The sequence below is a fragment of the Sus scrofa genome, chromosome 15 (assembly GCF_054392235.1).
Source record: "Sus scrofa isolate SSC_HxYL_T2T_F1_AM1 chromosome 15, Sscrofa_HxYL_maternal_Yorkshire_Landrace_v2.0, whole genome shotgun sequence".
Lineage (NCBI taxonomy): Eukaryota > Metazoa > Chordata > Mammalia > Artiodactyla > Suidae > Sus > Sus scrofa.
In genome coordinates, this window is record NC_139397.1 from 68,633,596 (window position 1) to 68,653,367 (window position 19,772).

Genomic DNA, 19,772 nt, shown 5'->3' on the forward strand with positions numbered 1-19,772 from the left:
TTTCTTTTTTGGCTGCTCTATTGCATATGGAGTCCCCAGGGCCAGGGATCATATCTGAGCCACAGTTATGACCTAAGTTGCAGCTGCGGCAATGCTGGATCCTTAATCCACTGTGCTGGGCCAGGGACTTAAACCTGTGTCCTAGAGCTTCCAAGATGCCAACAATCCACTGCATCACAGTGGGAATTCCTACCACATCTCCTTTATTCATCTGTTGATAGACACTTAGGTTGCTTCCATACTGTGGCAACTGCGAAATACACTGCTCTGAACTTTGGGGTGCAGGTATCTTTTTGAATTACTGTTTTCATTTTTTTTTCCATCTATACACCCAGGAGTGGAACTGCTGGGTCATACAGTAATTCTATTTCTAGTATTGTGAGAAATCTCCATACTTTTTTCCACAGTGGCTGCACCAATTTACATTCACACCAACAGTTTAATACAGTTCCCTTATTTTTCCACATCATTGTCAGCATTTGTTATCTGTGGTCTTCTTGATAATAGCCATTCTGACAGGTGTGTGAGGTGATATCTCATTGTGATTTTAATTTGCATTTCTCAGCATCTTGTGCCTGTTGGCCTTCTGTCTGACTTCTTTGGAAAAATATCTACTCAGGTCTTTTGCCCTTGGCATATGGAAGTTCCCAGGCCAGGGATCAAACCCACACTGCTGCAGTGCAGCACTGGGTCCTTAACCCACTGTGTCACAAGAGAACTCTATTCTGCCCAACTTTTTTTTTTTTTTTTTTTTTTAGGGCCGCTTCTGCGGCATATGGAGGTAGCCAGGTTAGGGGTCAAATCGGAGCTGTAGCCGCTGGCCTACATCACAATGCCAGACCTGAGCCATGTCTGCGACCTACACCACAGCTCACAACAACGCGGGATCCTTAACCCACTGAGCGAGGCCAGGGATTGAAGCTGCATTCTCATGGATGCTAGTCAGATTCATTTCTGCTGAGCCACGACAGGAACTCTCATTTCGTAATCTTTTTGTTTGTTTGTATTTTTGATATTGAATTGTCAGAGCTCTTTCTTTGTGTTTTTGGATATTAACCTGTTATCTGTCATATCATTAGCAAATATCTTCTCCCATTCAGTAGGTTGTCTTTTTGTTTTGTCAGTGGTTTCCTTCGCTGCACAAAATCTTTTACGGCCAATTAGACTCCAGTCGCTGCAGAGATGCAGGTTCAATCCCCCACCAGGTCAGTGGGTTAAAGGATCCAGTGTTCCCACAGCTGTGGTGTAGGTTGCAACTGCAGCTCAGATTCAATCAATCCCTGGCCCAGGAACTTACAAATGCTTCTAGTGCAGCCATAAAACAAACAAACAAGCAAAAACACTTGAATCTTGTATTTTCACCATAGGACAGTATATATGATAGTTTCATTCCAGTTAAGGGTTAAAAGAAGAGGCTTCAGAGTCAGACCTTGGATTTGAGTCCCAGCTCTGCCATTCACTAGCTATGTAATCCTTTTTTTTTTTGTCTTCTTGCCATTTCTTGGGCCGCACCTGTGGCATATGGAGGTTCCCAGGCTAGGGGTCGAATTGGAGCTGTAGCCACTGGCCTACGCCGAGCCACAGCAACTCGGGATCCGAACCGCGTCTGCAACCTACACCACAGCTCACGGCAATGCCGGATCGTTAACCCACTGAGCAAGGGCAGGGATCGAACCCGCAACTTCATGGTTCCTAGTCGGATTCGTTAACCACTGAGCCACGATGGGAACTCCAATCTTATGTAAGTTATTTACTCTCTGAGTCTCAGTATCTTCATTTATAAAATGGAGATAAAAACGGTATTTATTTATTGAGTTGAGGAGGGCACAACAGAAAGCCCTTAGCATTGTGCCTAATAAAGCTCTTAAGCACAGTGCTTAGTCCAACACATATTAATCACTGGCTTATTATTTTGACAAATAATCCACAGTGTCTTTGTGGAAATCACTTAAGTTTGTCTAGTGTTCAAAAGAAGATTTTAATGATGAAATTATTAAAATGTGAAATGTCTGCTTGGGGCTCTGCTGTTCCCCACAAATTATGTTAGTTTATAATGATGTCGTAAGACTGCCACACTTGAATGGTAACTAAGTTGATTTTCATTCTCAGCATTTAATATCATCCTGAAAATAACCTCTTATTAACGACATTGACTAAAATTTTACTTTAGCTCATACTTCTTTGCTCAAAAAAGAGAACTTAAATACATTTTGAAATCTTCAAGGCTTGAGGATATGGCTACCTGTTCCTCTTCCCACCCAAGTCAGAAGTAAAAAGGAAAAGCATTTATATAAACATAAAATATTATAGTCCCAAATAACACCTTATCTTTAGTTTCAACATATTGCATGGGATTATGCACTTATGCAATAAAAAGTTCTTTCCTGCATAAAACTAGCAGGATGTCGACCTTTATCTCCTTTTATCGTTTTTATGTTTGCTTTAAGGCACCACTTTCCTCCCATATTTCCTGGTTCAAGACTTGTCATCTTTGGGAGGTCCCTCTTGGCTCAGCAGTTAACAAACCCAACTAGGATCCATGAGGATGCAGGTTCAGGCCCTGGCCTCTCTCATTGGTTTAAGGATGGATCCCCGCTGCCATGAGCTGTGGTGTTAAGTCGCAGACACAGCTAGGATCCTGTGTTGCTGTGGCTGTGGCATAGTCTGGCAGCTACAGCTCCGATTCCACCCACGGCCTGGGAACTTCCATATGCTGCAGGTGGCCCTAAAAAAAAAAAACAGAAAGAAAAAGACTTGGCATCTTTGACTCTTGTACCCTTCCCCCAATCTGTCAATTTCACTTCCTTAAATGTGTCCAATCTGTTTCTTTCAGTCTGTTCTCAATACAACCATCTATTACCTTTGCCTCCTACACTGCCTGTTTCACTATTTTCAATCCATTTCATCTAATTCCAGAGAAAGACATCTCTGAAAAATCTCCAGAGACTCCATATTGCCCATGGAATAAGGTCTAAATGCCTGAGCCTGGTTACTAGCAAGGCTTTCCAGGACTCCACCCATCTCCCACTACCCTCTTCGAGCTGCCTACCATCCAGCCAATCGGCACCACTCTGCTTACTACTTACTACTTCCAGTTATTGCTAGCTCATTCCTCCCCTATTTTGATATGCCCATCTCCTTTTTGTCAGCCTTCCTACTTCATGGAAGAAGAAACTAACTCTCAGAGGGATTATGTGACTATGACAGTGCCTGTGGGGGGATATGAAACCAAGCTACTCTGACTCAGACTCTTTACTCCTAAATACATGTGTGCAATTTCTTTTACCACAGTACAGTTCTCAAGCCCAGAAACTTAACACTGTTGTAGTATCATGACATATTATACAAGTCATATTCAAATGTCACCAATCATCCTTTATATGAAAATTTCCCCAATCTAGAATCCCATCCAGGATCAAACCTTGCCCTTAGTCCTCATAATTCTTCAACTTTTTTAGCCTGGAAAAATTCCATAGCCTTTGTTTTTAAGACATTGACAGCTTTTGAAGAGTATAAGCTAGTTATTTGTAAAATTTCCCTCAATGTGTCCTTTTCTGAGTGCTAACTCAAGATAAGATTCAGGTTATGGATTTCTAGTAGGAATATCACATAAATTGTGTACTGCTAACTCTGTCACACATCACCAGGCACACAATGACGGCTGTCTCATGACTGGCAATGCTCAATTTTGATCACTTGTATAAGGTGGTATCTGGCCCACTGTAAAGTCACCATTTTCCCTTTCGTCATTAATAAGCAATCTGTGGGGACATATTCTGATTGTGTAAATACACCTTCCCTTGTCAAACTTGCATCCAGTGGTTTTAATATTCACTGATATCTAATGACATAATGATAACTATGACAGCTGTAAAATGGTGATTTTTTTTCTTCTTTCCTTTTCTTTTTAGGGCTGAACCTGCAGCATATGGAAGTTCCCGGGCTAGGGGTCAAATTGGAGCTGCAGCTGCTAGCCTACGCCACAACCATGCCAGATCTGAGCAGAATCTGCAACCTATGCTGCAGCTTGCAGCAATGCCAATCTTTAACCCACTGAGTGAGGCCAGGGACTGAACCTCATGGACACTATGTAGGGTCTTAACCCTTGGAGCCACAATGGGAACTCCTAAAATGGGATTTTTCTAACTCTGTTGTTTTGTGTACATTTATTATGTGGCAGCCTGGTGGAAGGAGGAACTTTCCTTCCTTTCCCTCTATTACATTTTTTTTTCTTTTTAGGGCTGCACCTGAGGTTAGGGTTTGAACTGTCACTGCAGCTGAAGCCTATGCCACAGCCCCTGCAATACTGGAGTAGCATCTCTGACTTACTGCAGCAACACTGGCTCCTTAATCCATTGAGCCAGGTCAGGGATCAAACCCACATCCTCACAGAGAGAAGGAAAGATCCATAACTTGCTGAGCCACAACGGGAACTCCCTCCATTACATTTTAATCAGGAAAAAAACAAAACAAAACACCTTAAAATAACTGGATACCATTCTAACTGGAGAGTGCTTAGTTCCCACTCCTCTTCAGGGTGCTGGGCCTAGCTTCTCTGTGATTCAACCTGAACTTTTAGTCCTCTGACTGCAGTGCTCTCAGCCTTGTGGGTGATAGGCTCAGGCCACACAGATTTATTTACTTACTACTTCACTGACGGCTCCAACTTCATTTACAACTACCAACTGGTAGTCCAAACACTGTAAAATGACATCCCAGTCTCGACAGTTTGGGAGCAAAGTGCTGGGTGTTTTTTTCTTTTTTGTCTGCCCAGTGGCATAATGGGGTTCCCGGGGCCAGGGATCAGATCTGAGTCGCATTGGTGACTTACGCTGCAGGGAAACATGGGATCCTTAACCCACTGCCCTGGGCCAGAGATCAAACCTTCGTCCCTGGGCTCGCAAGACGCCGCCCATCCGGTTGCGCTATAGGGGGAACTCTTTGTGTCTCTATCTCTACGTTTGTTATCTTTATGCTTCATCCATGGATCACAAAAACTTCTGTCCCAATGTCTCACAGAGTATGTTTAGAACTCACCTGAGAGCTGGAAAGAAGGGGTGTTTAAAATGTAGATTACTGAGGTCCTGACCTAGAGCTTCCGATTTAGTAGATCCGGGTTAAGACCCAGGGTTCAGGTGGTCTGTTGCTCAAACCGTGAGAAACAGCGCCCTCAAAAACGATGGTGGACAAATCTCCCTTCCCTGAGAATTCGTTGCCCCTGGCATCTCCCAAGGGGCCCGCTCAGAAAAGGCTGGGGGAACAAAAGAAGGTGTTCATCCTCCTTGGCCCCTTGGGACTTCAGAAACCAACATCCGGCTGATGCCACTCGGGCTCGCGGACTCGTGCTGGGGTGAAGACCCAGGCGGAGAGATCCAGGAAAGGTGACCCCCATTTGGGGCAGAGCGGGCTGGTTTGCACCCAGGGGCACGGGGGGCGGGCAACACCGCCCCTCCGCGCCTGCCCACCCCAGTCCCGCCAAGCCTCGGTCAGCGAGCCCCGCCCCCACCCCGTTCCCCCTCCCCCTTCGCTCGGGTCGGGTGCTTAGTCACCGTGAGGCTGCGCCGGCCGGGTGCCCGCGCGGCCCCCCTTCTTCCCCGGGGCCCGCCCCCGGGCCGCACCCCCGCGGCGCACACTTCCGCGTGCATGGCCCTGCTGGTCCGGACCCTGAGCGCCAGCGCGGGCCCCAGCTGGCGGCAGGCGGCGCGCGCCTTCTCCCGCTTCGCGCCGCCTCCAACCCGACCCGCCAGCGTCTTCCCCCGAGCCATGGCGAGCAGGCAGGAGTCGCAGCCACAGTGCTGGCCCCCAGCCCGCAGCGTCGCGACCTCCTTCGACTACCTGGTGATCGGGGGCGGCTCCGGCGGGCTGGCCAGCGCGCGCCGGGCGGCGGAGCTGGGCGCTCGGGCCGCGGTGGTGGAGAGCCACAAGCTGGGCGGCACTTGCGTGAGTACCCGCGCTCTCCCGGTGCTGCTCCTTGCGCCTCGGCCCCTGCAGCACCGCGCCCGAGGCCCCGCTTTCTTTCCTCCTCTCTCTGCAGAAACGTTCTGTGCTCCTTCCTAGTGAGCTCTGGCGCTGCCCTTTCCGCTTTCCCACCCGAGTCAGAGGCGGGATCCCAGCAAGTTTAGATGAGAGAAGTGTACAGTTTTTTTTCCGCGGCCCCCGAAGCTAAGCCTGCGCCTGTTCCAGCGCAGGTGCAATAATAACGCTGGCAGGAGGTGGTTAAATCTAACGTAACTTTCCTGCATCCTCAGTCCTCAAGGCGGAAGGGTATTGTAGTCCATGCTCTATCTCATTACCAAATCTATGAACCCAAAACTGCACCTGGAATAACTGCAGCTTGCCTGCGTCTCTGGGAAGGGGGGAAAGGGAGGATGGAGCCTATGTCATTGACTTGCGGTCCTCTCCTTTCATTTTCAAGGGCAGAATGATTTACAGCAGCGGTTCACACTTTCGGCTGCACATTCGGATCACCTGAGGAGTTGAAAAAGTTCTGCCTGTGGGTAGCCTCGGCCTAGGGTGATTCTGAATTGCAATTAAGGTTGAGAACCACTGATTACAGGCTGCATTGATTTAGGATATACTATTAAAGGAGTTCTCAGATCTTTTGTTTGTCCTGTCTCGTTGGAGGGGAGATTTTAAAATTATCCCCCACCCCCCAAAAAAGAGGGTTGTAAATCCTGCAGTTGATAAACTTTTCAAGAACAGGTTTCGTTCCCAAGTTATTGGTGTGGCCTTTTATATCATAAGAGTTGGGTGAGGTACTTGCTCTGTTAATATTAAAATATTGTATACAAAAGTAACCTGGCACTGGGGATGCGTTCCTGTGGGGGTGGATGCTTAAATTACACTACATGTCCCCTTAAGGGCAGACATGTTCATATGTTTGCAATCTCTTACCACTTAACAAAGACCTTACTCTGTAACCGTATGTGAATTAAGCTCACAATTAACAGCTGTGAAAGGGCTGACTCTAGTGTCCAGTGCTCGGTTTTTAAGTTCAAAATGAAAGTAGGAACGAGGAAAGAAAAGACTGTTAATTATCAACTTAACACCTTGACACTTTAGACAGACTCTTAGAAGTCTGTCTCTGCAGAAGGCAGGTGGAGGGATACCACTAAGTGTGCCCCACCCCCCACAACTGGTGAGATCACTTGACAACCTCTTGTCTTTGTCCCTCTCTACTTTCCTCTGTTTTCCTCCTTCCCCATGTATGTCATAATCAGTTTGTGGCATCCATGGTCATTGCCTAGTTCCACTGATACTAGTCAAGAAGGGGTTCACCCTGTTCTTAGGTTCCTGCTAGAAATGTGAATACGTTAACATTATGAGATAAACTGCTTCCCAGAGGAGAATGCGGGCAAAGAAAAGCTCAGGAGAATCAGCCATTTCCTGCTTCCTTATAGTGCATGGTCTTGCTTATCTCATTCTGCTGCAGCAACTTTTATTTTTTAGTAAACATTGATCTCTTGGGGAAAATCCTCTAACATTTTTATGACATTCCATTTGGGCTCTTCAACTCCATTTTGGTTTTGAACTGCGAGGAAGGGCGTGGTATGCGTTGAATATCAGAAGATATAACTAATTGATAAGACCTGAGTTGAGATTTGTTCCAGGTTTCTAGTTATCTGGGCTGTCCACTGGTGTGATAATAAACTTCTTATGTGCAGAGATTTCTAAGCAGGTATGGGGACACTTGAGGCATTCTGAACAAAGCACTTCATTAGTTTGTGTCCTTAATTCTCTAAATGCTAAGTGTTTGGATTGGGGCTGGCAGAGAGGAGAGGGTAGATATCAACATTTGTAAGACTAAGATCCCTTCCCTCAGGAAATTTATAACATGATGGGAGAACAGAATGTAGACAGTCAACCCCAGAGTGGGGCAGTCTGTATTAATTGCTGTGGATAATAACGAATTACTGTCATTGAGAGAAGAATTATAACTATCACTTCTGTCTGGCCATATTAGATGGCTGATGAAGGAGATGGTATCTTTATGAACTTGAGCTGGATGAATATCACTTTTTTGACAGGGAACATCAGGGGCAGAGGCACAGAGACAGGGCATATCATGTAATTCAATTTGATTGGCACAGAGGGAGTCTCCTATGAGGGATGGAAGCCAATAGCCAGGTAGTAGTCAAAATGGAGAGTTTCTGGAAGCACAGTGAACTGCGGAATTGTTTGGGACAGGTGAGTGACACAGTAAAAGTGGTTTTATCATCATGATAGTCTTGAGAGAGTCCTTGGGAAAGTCAAACAGAAGTTTCTTTACTATTGACTCCAATCAATTTTTTTTCCCTAGATAAAATATGTTGATTGTAAATCTTGATAAGTTTTTTAAGTTGTCGTGAATGAATTTACATGGAAGTTTCAAATTAAAGCCTTCTGGTAGCAGTGGTTATTTCCAGGGAGTGGGGTTATGTTTTGTTTTTAATTGTTTTACTATTATTTGCTCACTCATTAATATGCCAGGTATATAGGTACATTTTAATTTACTTTCAAAATTTTTCTGTTTTTTCCTTTTTACAGCTGCACCTATGGCATACGTAAGTTCCCAGGCTAGGGGCTGAATCAGAGCTGCAGCTTCCAGCCTACACCACAACCATGGCAACACCAGATCCAAGCTGCATCTGTGACCTATGCCAGCTTATGGCAACACCAAATCCTTAATCTGCTGAGCCAGGCCAGGGCTTGAACCTGAATCCTCACTGAGACTGTGTTGGGTTCTTAACCTACTCAGCCACAATGGGAATTCCTATATAGGTATATTCGTAGATGATGGGGTCACTGCAGCAAACAAAGCAGATAAAAACCCCCATCTTCATGGAGCTTACATTGTACTTGTTATCTGTAGTTTCTCAATTTTCCATGCAGTGTTTTTAACGAATAAGAAAATTACAAGTTTTTGTTTTTAGCCTTTCTCCATGCAAGTTTAGACTCAAGCAGTGATAGGGTTGGAAGTGATTTTTGGAGATCTACTAATCCAATCTGATTATAGTTTTGTTTTGTTTCTTTTTAATAGGGTGCACTAACGTAAGCTTGCTGAATTAACGTCTCTAGAGTTATGACTGTTGAAAAATTCTTCTGTCACTATCATTTTTATCAAGAATTTTTCTTTGACTAAAAAGTAGGAAGCTTATAATTTGAAGTAAAGGACAATTCCTTAAATCAAATACTTAGCATTATGAAACACTGCATGGGCCCCATTGCTTTCATTTCATTAAGGATCGGATTCAGATCCTTACAGAAATTTAGGCAGTGTTTGTTCTAACCCAGGACCCTCATTTTTACCAAGGAACAAATTGAGTGGCAACTAAAATGTGGTTGAAAACAGGAGTTCCCATCGTGGCTCAGTGGTTAACAAACCTGACTGTTATCCATGAATTCGAGGGTTTGATCCCTGGCCTTGCTCAGTGGGTTAGGATCTTGCATTGCTGTGAGCTGTGGTATAGGTCACAGACACGGCTTGGATCCTGAGTTGGTGTGGCTGTGGTGTAGGCCGGTGGCTGCAGCTCCGATTTGACCCCTAGCTTGGGAACCCCCATAAGCTGAGGATTCGGCCCTAAAAAAGACAAAGGAAAAAAAATGTGGTTGAAAACAAACCAGGAGTAGAATAACCTATGGAATTAGCCACCCAGCCATCAGAAACCATAGCTTGGTGTAGTTGTGTGGGATAATTTATAACTTAATGAACATTGTTAAGCATTATTCTCAACTGCAGTGTAGGAACCTTCTTACTCCTGCCTCTTAGGAACAAGACATCATTTACTTTAAAAACACTCTGTTTAGGAAGTTCTCTTGTGGCACAGCGGGTTCAACATCTGGTGTTGTCACTCCAGCAGCTTGAGTTGCTGCTGTGGTGTGGGTTTGATCTCTGGCTCAGGATTTCCACATGCTGTGGGTGTGGCCAAAAAAAGTAAAAACACTTGGTTTAGAATTTGCCACGTGTTTAGCAGATCTGGAGGGAAGCCCCAACAGGTGTATTTTAATTTTTTTTATTTTTTGCTCTTTAGGGCTGCATCTGTGGCATATGGAGGTTCCTAGGCTAGCGGTGGGATCAGAGCTACAGCTGCTGGCCTATGCCACGGCCACAGAAACACAGGATCCTAGCTGCGTCTGTGACCTACACCACAGTTCACAGCAACATAGGATCCTTAACCCACTGAGTGATGCCTGGGATAGAACCTGCATCCTCATGGATCCTAGTCGGGTTCCTGAGCCATGAAGGGAACTTCCAGCCTGTGTATTTTTAAAGAGCCCCATTCTTATTCTGGTTTACATGAGCCAAACATAGCAGTGGCAGCTTCATGGGAAGTGGGAACTATGCAAAGACTTTAACCTTCTGGAAACATTAGGGTAAATCTGGTGAACCTACAGTTATACAGGTCAGTTTTGCTTTTAGGCAGAAAGAGGTGGAGCAGCGTTCCTCTTGTGTCTGCTGTTTCTTCATTGTCTTAACCTCAAAATAATCCTTATGCCAAAGTAGCATATTTCGGGGTAATGTATTCTGATCCTCTCAAGTTCAAAGTGAAAAAAGCAATGGGAGCCAGTACTCCTATTGAATTTCTATGGATAACTAGGTCAAGAGTCATTTGTAGCTCTAGGGAGTTCACGTAGTGGCTCAGTAGTTTTGACTCGGTAGTAATGAACCCAAATATTATTCATGAGGACACAGGTTCAATCCATGGCCTTGCTCAGTGGGTCAAGGATCCAGCGTTGTCATGAGCTGTGGTGTAGGTTGCAGACACGGCTCAGATCTGGTGTTGCTGTGGCTGTGGTGTAGACCAGCATCTGCAGCTCTGGTTCGAACCTTAGCCTGGACACTTCCATGTGCCCTAAAAAGCAAAAAAAAAAAAAAAGGAGTCATCTATAGCTCTAATAACATGATTTTACTCTTAAATTAGTCTTTATTTTTCTGCATTGGGCAAAAAACTGAAATAGTAGTATTACGTTAGACCTTAAAACTGGGAAACTGGGAGTTCCCATTATGGATCAGAGGTTAATGAATCTGACTAGCATTCATGAAGATGCAGGTTCAATCCCTGGCCTGGGAAACTCCATATGCCACTGGTGTGGCCCTAAAAGCTAAAAACAAACAAAAAAACTGGGAAACTGGAGTTCCCATCGTGGTGCAGTGGAAATGAATCTGACTAGGAACCATGAGGTTGCAGGTTCAATCCCTGGCCTTCCTCAGGGGGTTAAGGATCCAGCGTTGCTGTGAGCTGTGGTGTAGGTCACTGGCTCAGTGGTTAACAAACCCAACTAGCATCCATGAGGACTCGGGTTCAATCCCTGGTCCTGGTCAGTGGGTTAAGGATCCAGCATTGCTGTGAGCTGTGGTGTAGGTCACTGGCTCAGTGGTTAACAAACCCAACTAGCATCCATGAGGACTCGGGTTCAATCCCTGGTCCTGGTCAGTGGGTTAAGGATCCAGCATTGCTATGAGCTGTGGTGTAGGTCGCAGATGCGGCTTGGATCTGGCGTTGCTGTCGCTCTGGTGTAGGCCAGCGGCTACAGCCCTGATTGGACCCCTAGCCTGGGAACCTCCATATGCCACGGGTGTGGCCCTAAAAAGACAAAAAAAAGTAATCTTTGATTGCCTGCTATGATTAAGTCATTTCTGAGGGCAGAAAAATACATGAGATAATTTTTTTTTTTGTCTTTTTAGGGGTGAACCAAGGCATATGGATGTTCCAAAGGGTCTAATCAGAGCTGTAGCTGCAGGCCTACGCCACAGCCTTAGCAATGCAGGAATCCGAGCTGCGTCTGTGACCTACACCACAGCTCACGGCAGTGCCAGATCCTTACTTAACCCACTGAGTGGGGCCAGGGATTAAACCTGTGTCCTTATGGTTACTAGTCAGGTTCATTTCCAATGAGCCACAATGGGAGCTGCACGTGAAATAATTTTTGAGATGAGTTTTTGCAGTCTCCAAAAGGTAAATACAGGCATAACTCGTTTTATAAAGCACTTTGCAGATACTGCATGTTTTATAAATTGAAGGTCTGTGGCAACGCGGCATTGAGTAACTCTTTTGGCTCCATTTTTCCAATAACATTTGCTCACTTCATGTCTCTGTGTCCCATTTTTGTAGTTCTCACAATATCGCAAACTTTTTCATTATTACTATGTTATGGTGGTCTTCATCAGTGACCTTTGATGTTACTTCTACGACTTGCTGAAGGTGTTAGCATTTTTTAGCAATAAAGTGTTACCTGGAGTTCCCATTATGGTTCAGTGGTTAATGAATCCAACTTGGAACCATGAGGTTGCGGGTTCGATCCCTAGCCTCGCTGAGTGGATTAAGGATCTGGTGTTGCCGTAAGCTGTGGTGTAGGTCACAGACACGGCTTGGATCCCGTGTTGCTGTGGCTGTGGTGTATGCCAGCAACTATAGCTCCAATTAGACCCCTAGTATGGGAACCTCCATATGCCACGGGAGCAGCCCTAGAAAAGGCAAAAAGACCAAAAAAAAAAGTGTTTCTTAAAAGGCATGTGCATTTTCTTGGACATAATGCTATTACACACTTAATAGATTACAGCATAGTGTAAATAAAACTTTTATATGCACTAGGAAACGAAAAAAATTGTGTGACTCTTGTGGAGTTCCCGTTTTGACTCAGTAGAAACAAACCCAACTTGTATCCATGAGGATGCGGGTTCGATCCCTGGCCCCACTCAGTGAGTTAAGGATCCGGCATTGCCGTGAGCTATGGTGTAGTTTGCAGATGTGACTCGGGACTGATGTGGCTGTGGCTGTGGCATAGCCAGGCACTTGCAGCTCCAGTTTGACCCCTAGCCCAGGAAGGACCTTCCATATGCCTTGGGTTCAGCCCTAAAAAGACAAAAAAAAAAAAAAAAAAAAAAAAAAAATGGAGTTCCCGTCGTGGCTCAGCAGAAACAAATCTGACTAGGAACCATGAGATTTTGGGTTTGATCCCTGGCCTTGCTCATTGGGTTAAGGATCCAGCATTGCCATGAGCTGTGGTGTAGGTCGCAGACGTGGCTCGGATCCTGCGTTGCTGTGGCTGTGGCGTAGGCCAGCGGCTACAGCTCTGATTAGATCCCTAGCCTGGGAATCTCCATATGCCTTGGGTTTGGTCCTCAAAAGACCCCCCCAAAAAAAAAATTGTGTGACTCTTTTTCGATATTCACTTTATTTTAGTGGTCTGGAGCCCAAAATGCCCTGTCTTCAAGGTCTGCCTGTATATGCTTCTCTCATGATCAAGGATAATGAGAGGGAAATGCACCGATGCCCAAAGCCAAGGTGAATTAGAGTCTCCTGGGAGCTTTGTCTCTGCGGTTCAGTTCTCTGCCCACACAGATGTGGAAAGAGTCAGCTTGAGGAAAAATTTCTTTCTGGCTTACTGTTCACTTTGCCCCAGGGCCTGTGGGAGCATGGGCTCCCATTCTTGCTGAGTGTACTGATTCCATGATAAAGACTAACCTGGTTCTTGTGGTGTAGGCGTGAGGTTCTTGCCAGTGAGGATTGGTTAGTAAGGGTTGATCACAGGACAAAACTTTTTTGTCTTTTCTAGGGCCACACCTGCGGCATGTGGAGGTTCCCAGGCTAGGGGTCTAATCGGAGCTGTAGCCGCCAGCCTATGCAACAGCCACAACCATGCCAGATCCAAGCCGCACCCGTGACCCACACCACAGCTCACAGCAACGCCAGATCCTTAACCCACTGAGCATAGCCAGGGATCAAGCCTGCAACCTCCTGGTTCCTAGTCAGATTCGTTAACCACTGAGCTACGACCAGAACTCCAGAACTTTTTTTTTTTTTTAATTCAAATTGAGGTTTATGTGACATATAACATTGTGTTACTTTTGGGTGTGCAGCATAATGATTTGATGTTTGTATATGTTACAAAATGAGCCCCACCATAAATGTGGTCAACATCTCTCCCCATACATAGTTACAAATTTTTCTTGTGATGAGAACTTTTTAAGATCTACCCTCTTAGCAGTTTTCAAATATGCAGTAGTGTTATTTATTTATTTATTTTTGTCCTTTTGCCATTTCTTGAGCCGCTCCCGGGGCATATGGAGGTTCCCAGGCTAGGGGTCGAATTGGAGCTGTAGCCACCGGCCTACGCCACAGCCACGCCAGATCCGAGCCACGTCTGTGACCTACACCACAGCTCACGGCAATGCCGGATCCCCAACCCACTGAGCAAGGCCGGGGATCGAACCTGCAACTTCATGGTTCCTAGTCGGATTTGTTAACCACTGAGCCACAACAGGAACTCCTGCAGGTAATGAGTCACCATGTTGTGCATCACATCCGCATGACTTATTTATAGTGTAACTGTGAGTTTGTACCTAGCAAAAGTCTTCTTGACCATGAATGTCACTGGGAACGGTGCCCTACACAGTTGGAGAGGCCTGTAGGAGAACCAGGGGTCTTATTTATTTATTAATTTTTAAGGCTGCACCTGCAGCATATAGAGGTTACCAGGCTAAGGGTCAAATCAGAGCAGCAGCTGTTGGCCTACACCACAGCCATAGCAACAGCAACACTGGATCCAGTCTGCATCTGCAACCTACACCACAGCTCATGGTAGCGCCGGATCCTTAACCCACTGATTGAGTCCAGGGATCAAACCTGCATCCTCATGGATACTAGCAGGGTTTGTTACCGTTGAGCCACAATGTGAACTCCAGAACTGGGAGTTTTAAAAGAGGCCTAAGAGAAAGGCCACTTGGTAGAGAGTTGTTTGTATTCATCTAGGCTGAAAACAGTTACTCAGCAAAGTGTAAATCATGGCGGTGATAGCGTGTACCCCGATATTACGATGTCTATGTCCCCAGTAGGCTGAACATTCCCCCCCGCCCTCCCAGTGGTAAGAACACATAACATGAAACCTACCCACTTAAATTTTTAAGCACACAGTATGGTATTATTGACTGTAGGTACAGCATTGTACAACAGCTTTGTCTAATTTATCCAGCTTACCTGAGATTTTGAGCCTCCTGATTAGGAGTTGTCCATTGCACCCTCCCTCCCAGGCAACCACCATTCCACTCTCTGACTCTATGAATTTGACTATTTGAGATACCTTATGTAAGTGGAATCATGCAGTATTTATCTGTAACTGGTTTATTTCACTCATTATTATTATTTTTTTTGCCTTTTTAGTCACTTATTTGAGTATGTCTGAAGGTTGAACATGTCTTACTTATTCATTTTAATTTTTTTATTATACTTGATTTACAATGTTCTGTCAATTTCTGCTGTACAGCAGAGTGACCCAGTTACACATATATGTACATTCTTTTTTTCACATTATCCTCCATCATGTTCTCTCACAAGTGATTAGATATAGTTCCCCGTGATATACAGCAGGATTGAATGATGCATTTTTTAAAAAATTATTTATTTTTGTCTTTTTAGGGCCATACCCATGGCATGTGGAAGTTCCCAGGGGTCGAATCCGAGCTGTAGCTGCCAGCATACACCACAGCCACAGCAATTTGGGATCTAAGCTGCATCTGCAACCTACACCTCAGCTCATGGCAGTGACAGATCCTTAACCCACTGAACTAGGCCACGGATTAAATCTGCCGCCTCATGGATATTAGTTGGGTTTGTTACTGCTGAGCCACTACTGAAAGTCCCAACAGTGCATTTTTAAAATTTACATCTGCTAAAAGGAGATTGCACTTTGCGGAGCCCTGCCCTCAGTTCTTTCAGCTTGACAAGAATCTCCCCCAAACAAAATTATCTTAATAGTTTTGTGGGTTGAGAGTTTCATAAAATGTGGCACGCCTATGTTCATAAGTGCCAAGAAAGGAGTGATCAGAACAGGTGGGGTTAGTTGAGGCAGGCATATCCTGTTGTTGAAATTTGTGTTTTGATTTACCTTGTTGGTTGTTTAATCCTTTGCACCAGCCTTAGTAATAATATTACTTTGCCATCTGCTTCAGAACCCACTAAATCTGCAGGGCCAGAAGAAGAAAGGCTGCCTCTTAATCACTGAGTTCCTGTTTCTTTGTAAAAGGTGTCTTTTTTTTTTTGCTTTTTAGGGTCGTACCTGAGGCATATGGAAGTTCCCAGGCTAGGGGTTGAATTGGAGTTACAACTACCAACCTACACCACAGCCACAGCAACACAGGACCCGAGCCACGTATATAACCTACACCACAGCTCATGGCAATGCCAGATCCTTAACCCACTGAGCGAGGCCAGGGATCGAACCTGCATTCTCATGGATCCTAGTTTGGTTCATTAACCCCTAAGCCACTAAGGGAACTCCTGTAAAAGGTCTCTTGAACAAGTAGTATCAGAGAATTTTTCTGGTAGTGTGCAATTGAAGAAATTTTATAGAAATGCTATTGACCATTCACATTTGTAAGTGGAGACAGCAATTAATAATCATTTACTCCCATAATTAATAATTTATTCACTGGATATTACAACATGAAGCTATTAAAAAGGGTGTGGGATCCCAGATCCATTTTCTTTAAAGGATGGGGAGCAAGAGACAGAGAGCCGAGTATCATTCAGTGGCTGTCAGGTGCTAGAGGAAACTGACATTCTAGAAGAGCTTGTCTCACATGGCTGAGTTCCCTGGATGCCCTAGAGCAACAATTTTTTTTCTCTTGCTTTTTATGGCCGCACCCGTGGCATATGGAAGTTCCCACGTAGGGGTCGAATTGGAGTTGCAGCTCCAGCCTACACCACAGCCACAGCAACTCAGGATCCGAGCCATGTCTGCGACGTACACCACAGCTCATGGCAACGCCAGATCCTTAACTCACTGAGGAAGGCCAGGGATCGAACCTGTGTCCTCATGGATCCTAGTCAGATTTGTTTCTACTGAGCCACGACAGGAACTCCCAGGGATCCAGTGGACTGCAGCAATATTTCAGAGGGGTCAGTGGCACTGTCAGACCCATTATGAATTGGAAAATAGGTGCTTTGTATACATTTTGTCCAAATGTTAGCACGCAGGAGAGAAGTAAAGGCAGTCAGCTGGAGCAGTGAAGTCCCAAGCAGGTTTTACTGATCAGAAAAGATGGCCAAGAGCACTGAGAAAGGAGAACTCAGCTGCCCCCCCCCACGCCCCCGTTTAGGGAGAGTTCAGTTTTATAGGGCAGGGGTCACATAGTCATGGGATGGTGGTTGGAGTCACTTCCAGGTGTTAGGTTTAATCTTTAGCCGGCCAAAGATTAAACAGAAATGTCTGACAGTGTTCTGAGGTGGTGACAAGTCCGGGCTGGAGCAGATCTGTAGCTCATGGTGACACTTTTATGGCTGCTTTGTTGTCCAGAGTTTCCCCCTAAGACCAATCTCAAAACCTCTGTCCTATGAGTATTACCCTTCCCATGCTATAGGAAACTGAGCTCAGAGGGATTTAGACACTTATACCCACCAACTGCCAGGAAGTGGAAGAGTTGGGATTCAAACTTATGTCTGTCTGATGCTAGGCCTGTGCTCTATCTCTCTGACAACCTGATGCAGGCTCCGCTGCACAGAGCTTTTCAACCCTGACTCCCTCAGCTTTGCAGGTAGCGAATTCTTTTCTTCCCTTCCAAGTCAGAGCAGCATCTGATCATTACTAGTGTTGGCACTCAAGTGTTTCTAAAACCAGCAGAAGCCTGTGAAGCCCTTGGAGGCATATCACTGGGAGCTGCCGAAATAGGAGGAGTATTTCAAGGTCTTGGGCTTCCATTCAGCCATAGATAGCCCCAGGGCCCAAAGTGTGCTGTGTTGGAATACAGATTCTCTGGACCCCTAAGCTTGTGGTTTTCTACCACCTCCTTTGGTTTCCAGCCCAAGACTGCAGTTTTAAGGAATGTAGTGATTCTGTTGCCTCCACTTGAGTCAGCATCTTGGATAAGCTGAGTGCCTCTTTCTGGTCAAGACCACAGACTCCATGAGAGCAGGAACTGAGTCCTTTAAGTGTTTTGCTTTGCAGAATCCTTGGCACTAGTGAGTGAGCCCTCAGTTCCTGCTTCTGAATGAATGAATGATTACAAATTTAAAAATTTAGCAACCAAAAAGGCAGAAACTTCTAAAAAATAAATCAGTCAGTCATTCCTTGGCACCAGACTTCTGTTCTCTGAGACCAAGAGAGCCAGCCTAGTTCCTTATGGTCATGATCAGCAGAGCTTATAAACATTTAACTTATGTCTAGCAAGAAAAATAACTATATTAAAGAAGATAACTGAAAATAGACAAGAGATCAAAGAATCACTCATCTACCACTCCCCAGAAAATTCCATTACCCAGAAAAAAAATTATTTTGGTTTATTTCATTGTGTAAATGAAGTACGTAAGTAATAAATGACATAAAAAGTACATAGAGTAAAATATGAAAGTTTTCTCCCTTTCCAGAGATGACTACCATTAATAATATGGAGTATTTGCTCAAAACTGTTTTAAAAGTATGTTTGCATTTGCAAATATATGCAAATGCAAATTTGAATGTTCTGTAACTTTCTTTTTTGTCACTTAATATTGTCATAGAACTCTTTCTGTAACAGTGTATAGAAATCTACTGTATCCCTTTTAACAGCTGCAGAGTATTCCATAGGCTCGATGTACAATAATTTCCCTATAGCAATGTTTCCAGGGAGTTCCTGTCATGGCTCAGTGGAAATGAATTCAACTAGTATCCATGAGGAGTAGGTTTGACCCCTGGCCTCACTCAGTGGGTTAAGGATCTGGCATTGCCGTGAGCTGTGGTGTAGGTCACAGACATGGCTTGGATCTGGTGTGGCTGTGGCTGTGGCGTGGGCCAGCGGCTACAGCTCCAATTCAACCCCTTGCCTGGGAACCTCCATAATGATGTGGTGTGGCCCTAAAACGACAAAAAAAAGAAAGAAAAATAATGTTTCCCTACTCATGGGAATGTTTCCCTACTGATGTTTCCAGTTACTGAGACAGTGAATGCACATCTTTGGACACTTGAACATAATATGTGATTATTTCTGTGCAATACATTCCTAAATTTATAATTGCTAAGTTTAAATGGTATGTACAATTTTAATAGTCTTACTCTTTAAAAAAAAATTTTTTTTTGAGGGCCACACCCATGGCATTATGGAGGTTTCCAGACTAGGGTTTGAATCCAAGATGTAGCCGCTGGCCTACGCCATAGCCACAGCAACTTGGGATCTGAGCCGTGTCTGCCACCACAGCTAATGGGCAATGCTGGATCTTTTTTTTTTTTTTTTTCTTTTTGCTATTTCTTGGGCCGCTCCCGAGGCATATGGAGGTTACCAGGCTAGGGGTCGAATCGGAGCTGCAGCCACCGGCCTACACCAGAGCCACAGCAATGCGGGATCTGAGCCGCGTCTGCCACCTACACCACAGCTCACAGCAACGCCGGATTGTTAACCCACTGAGCAAGGGCAGGGACCGAACCCGCAACCTCATGGTTCCTAGTTGGATTCGTTAACCACTGAGCCACAACGGGAACTCCCCAATGCTGGATCTTTAACCCACTGAGTGAGGGCAGGAATTGAACCTGAGTCCTCATTGATACTAGTTGGGTTTGTTAACCACTGAGCCAGGATGGGAACTCCCTGATACATTTTTAAGTGACGCAAATGTTAATAATGATTGCCCATGTAGAGATGTTTATCAAGTTGCATATATATAGTACAATATTATTGTCTAAATTCTAATTAATTAATTTTATTCTTAACGCCAGTGTTTCTTATATTTTAGGATGTGATTGAAAGGAAATCAATACATGTCAACAAAAATGTGTGTGTAAACATAAACATCAGAGTTTACAAGGGCTGTTGGGAGGGATTTCGC

The 19,772-nt window shown here is 44.8% G+C and overlaps 2 protein-coding genes across 6 annotated transcripts in view; one reads left to right on the plus strand and one right to left on the minus strand.

The window, feature by feature from the left end:
• The window catches only part of UBXN8 (UBX domain protein 8), a 40,976-nt gene extending 34,772 nt beyond the window's left edge, over positions 1-6,204 (minus strand). For 2 of the 4 annotated variants that reach the window (XM_084998114.1, XM_084998106.1), the window contains exon 1: positions 5,836-6,048. The gene's annotated coding sequence lies outside the window, so the exon portion shown is untranslated. Of the gene's footprint in view, positions 1-5,037; positions 5,252-5,835 lie in introns of those variants that run through there. The other 2 variants (XM_084998108.1, XM_084998113.1) reach the window with 2 other exon arrangements.
• GSR (glutathione-disulfide reductase) overlaps positions 5,134-19,772 on the plus strand; it is a 51,454-nt gene continuing 36,815 nt past the window's right edge. Inside the window, exon 1 of one of the 2 annotated variants that reach the window (XM_085000181.1) lies at positions 5,134-5,381. Coding sequence is in view for 1 of the 2 variants with exons in the window: in XM_003483635.5 (XP_003483683.3) it covers positions 5,644-5,940 (297 nt within the window). In the remaining variant the exon portion in view is untranslated. Of the gene's footprint in view, positions 5,382-5,629; positions 5,941-19,772 lie in introns of those variants that run through there. The other variant, XM_003483635.5, reaches the window with a different exon arrangement.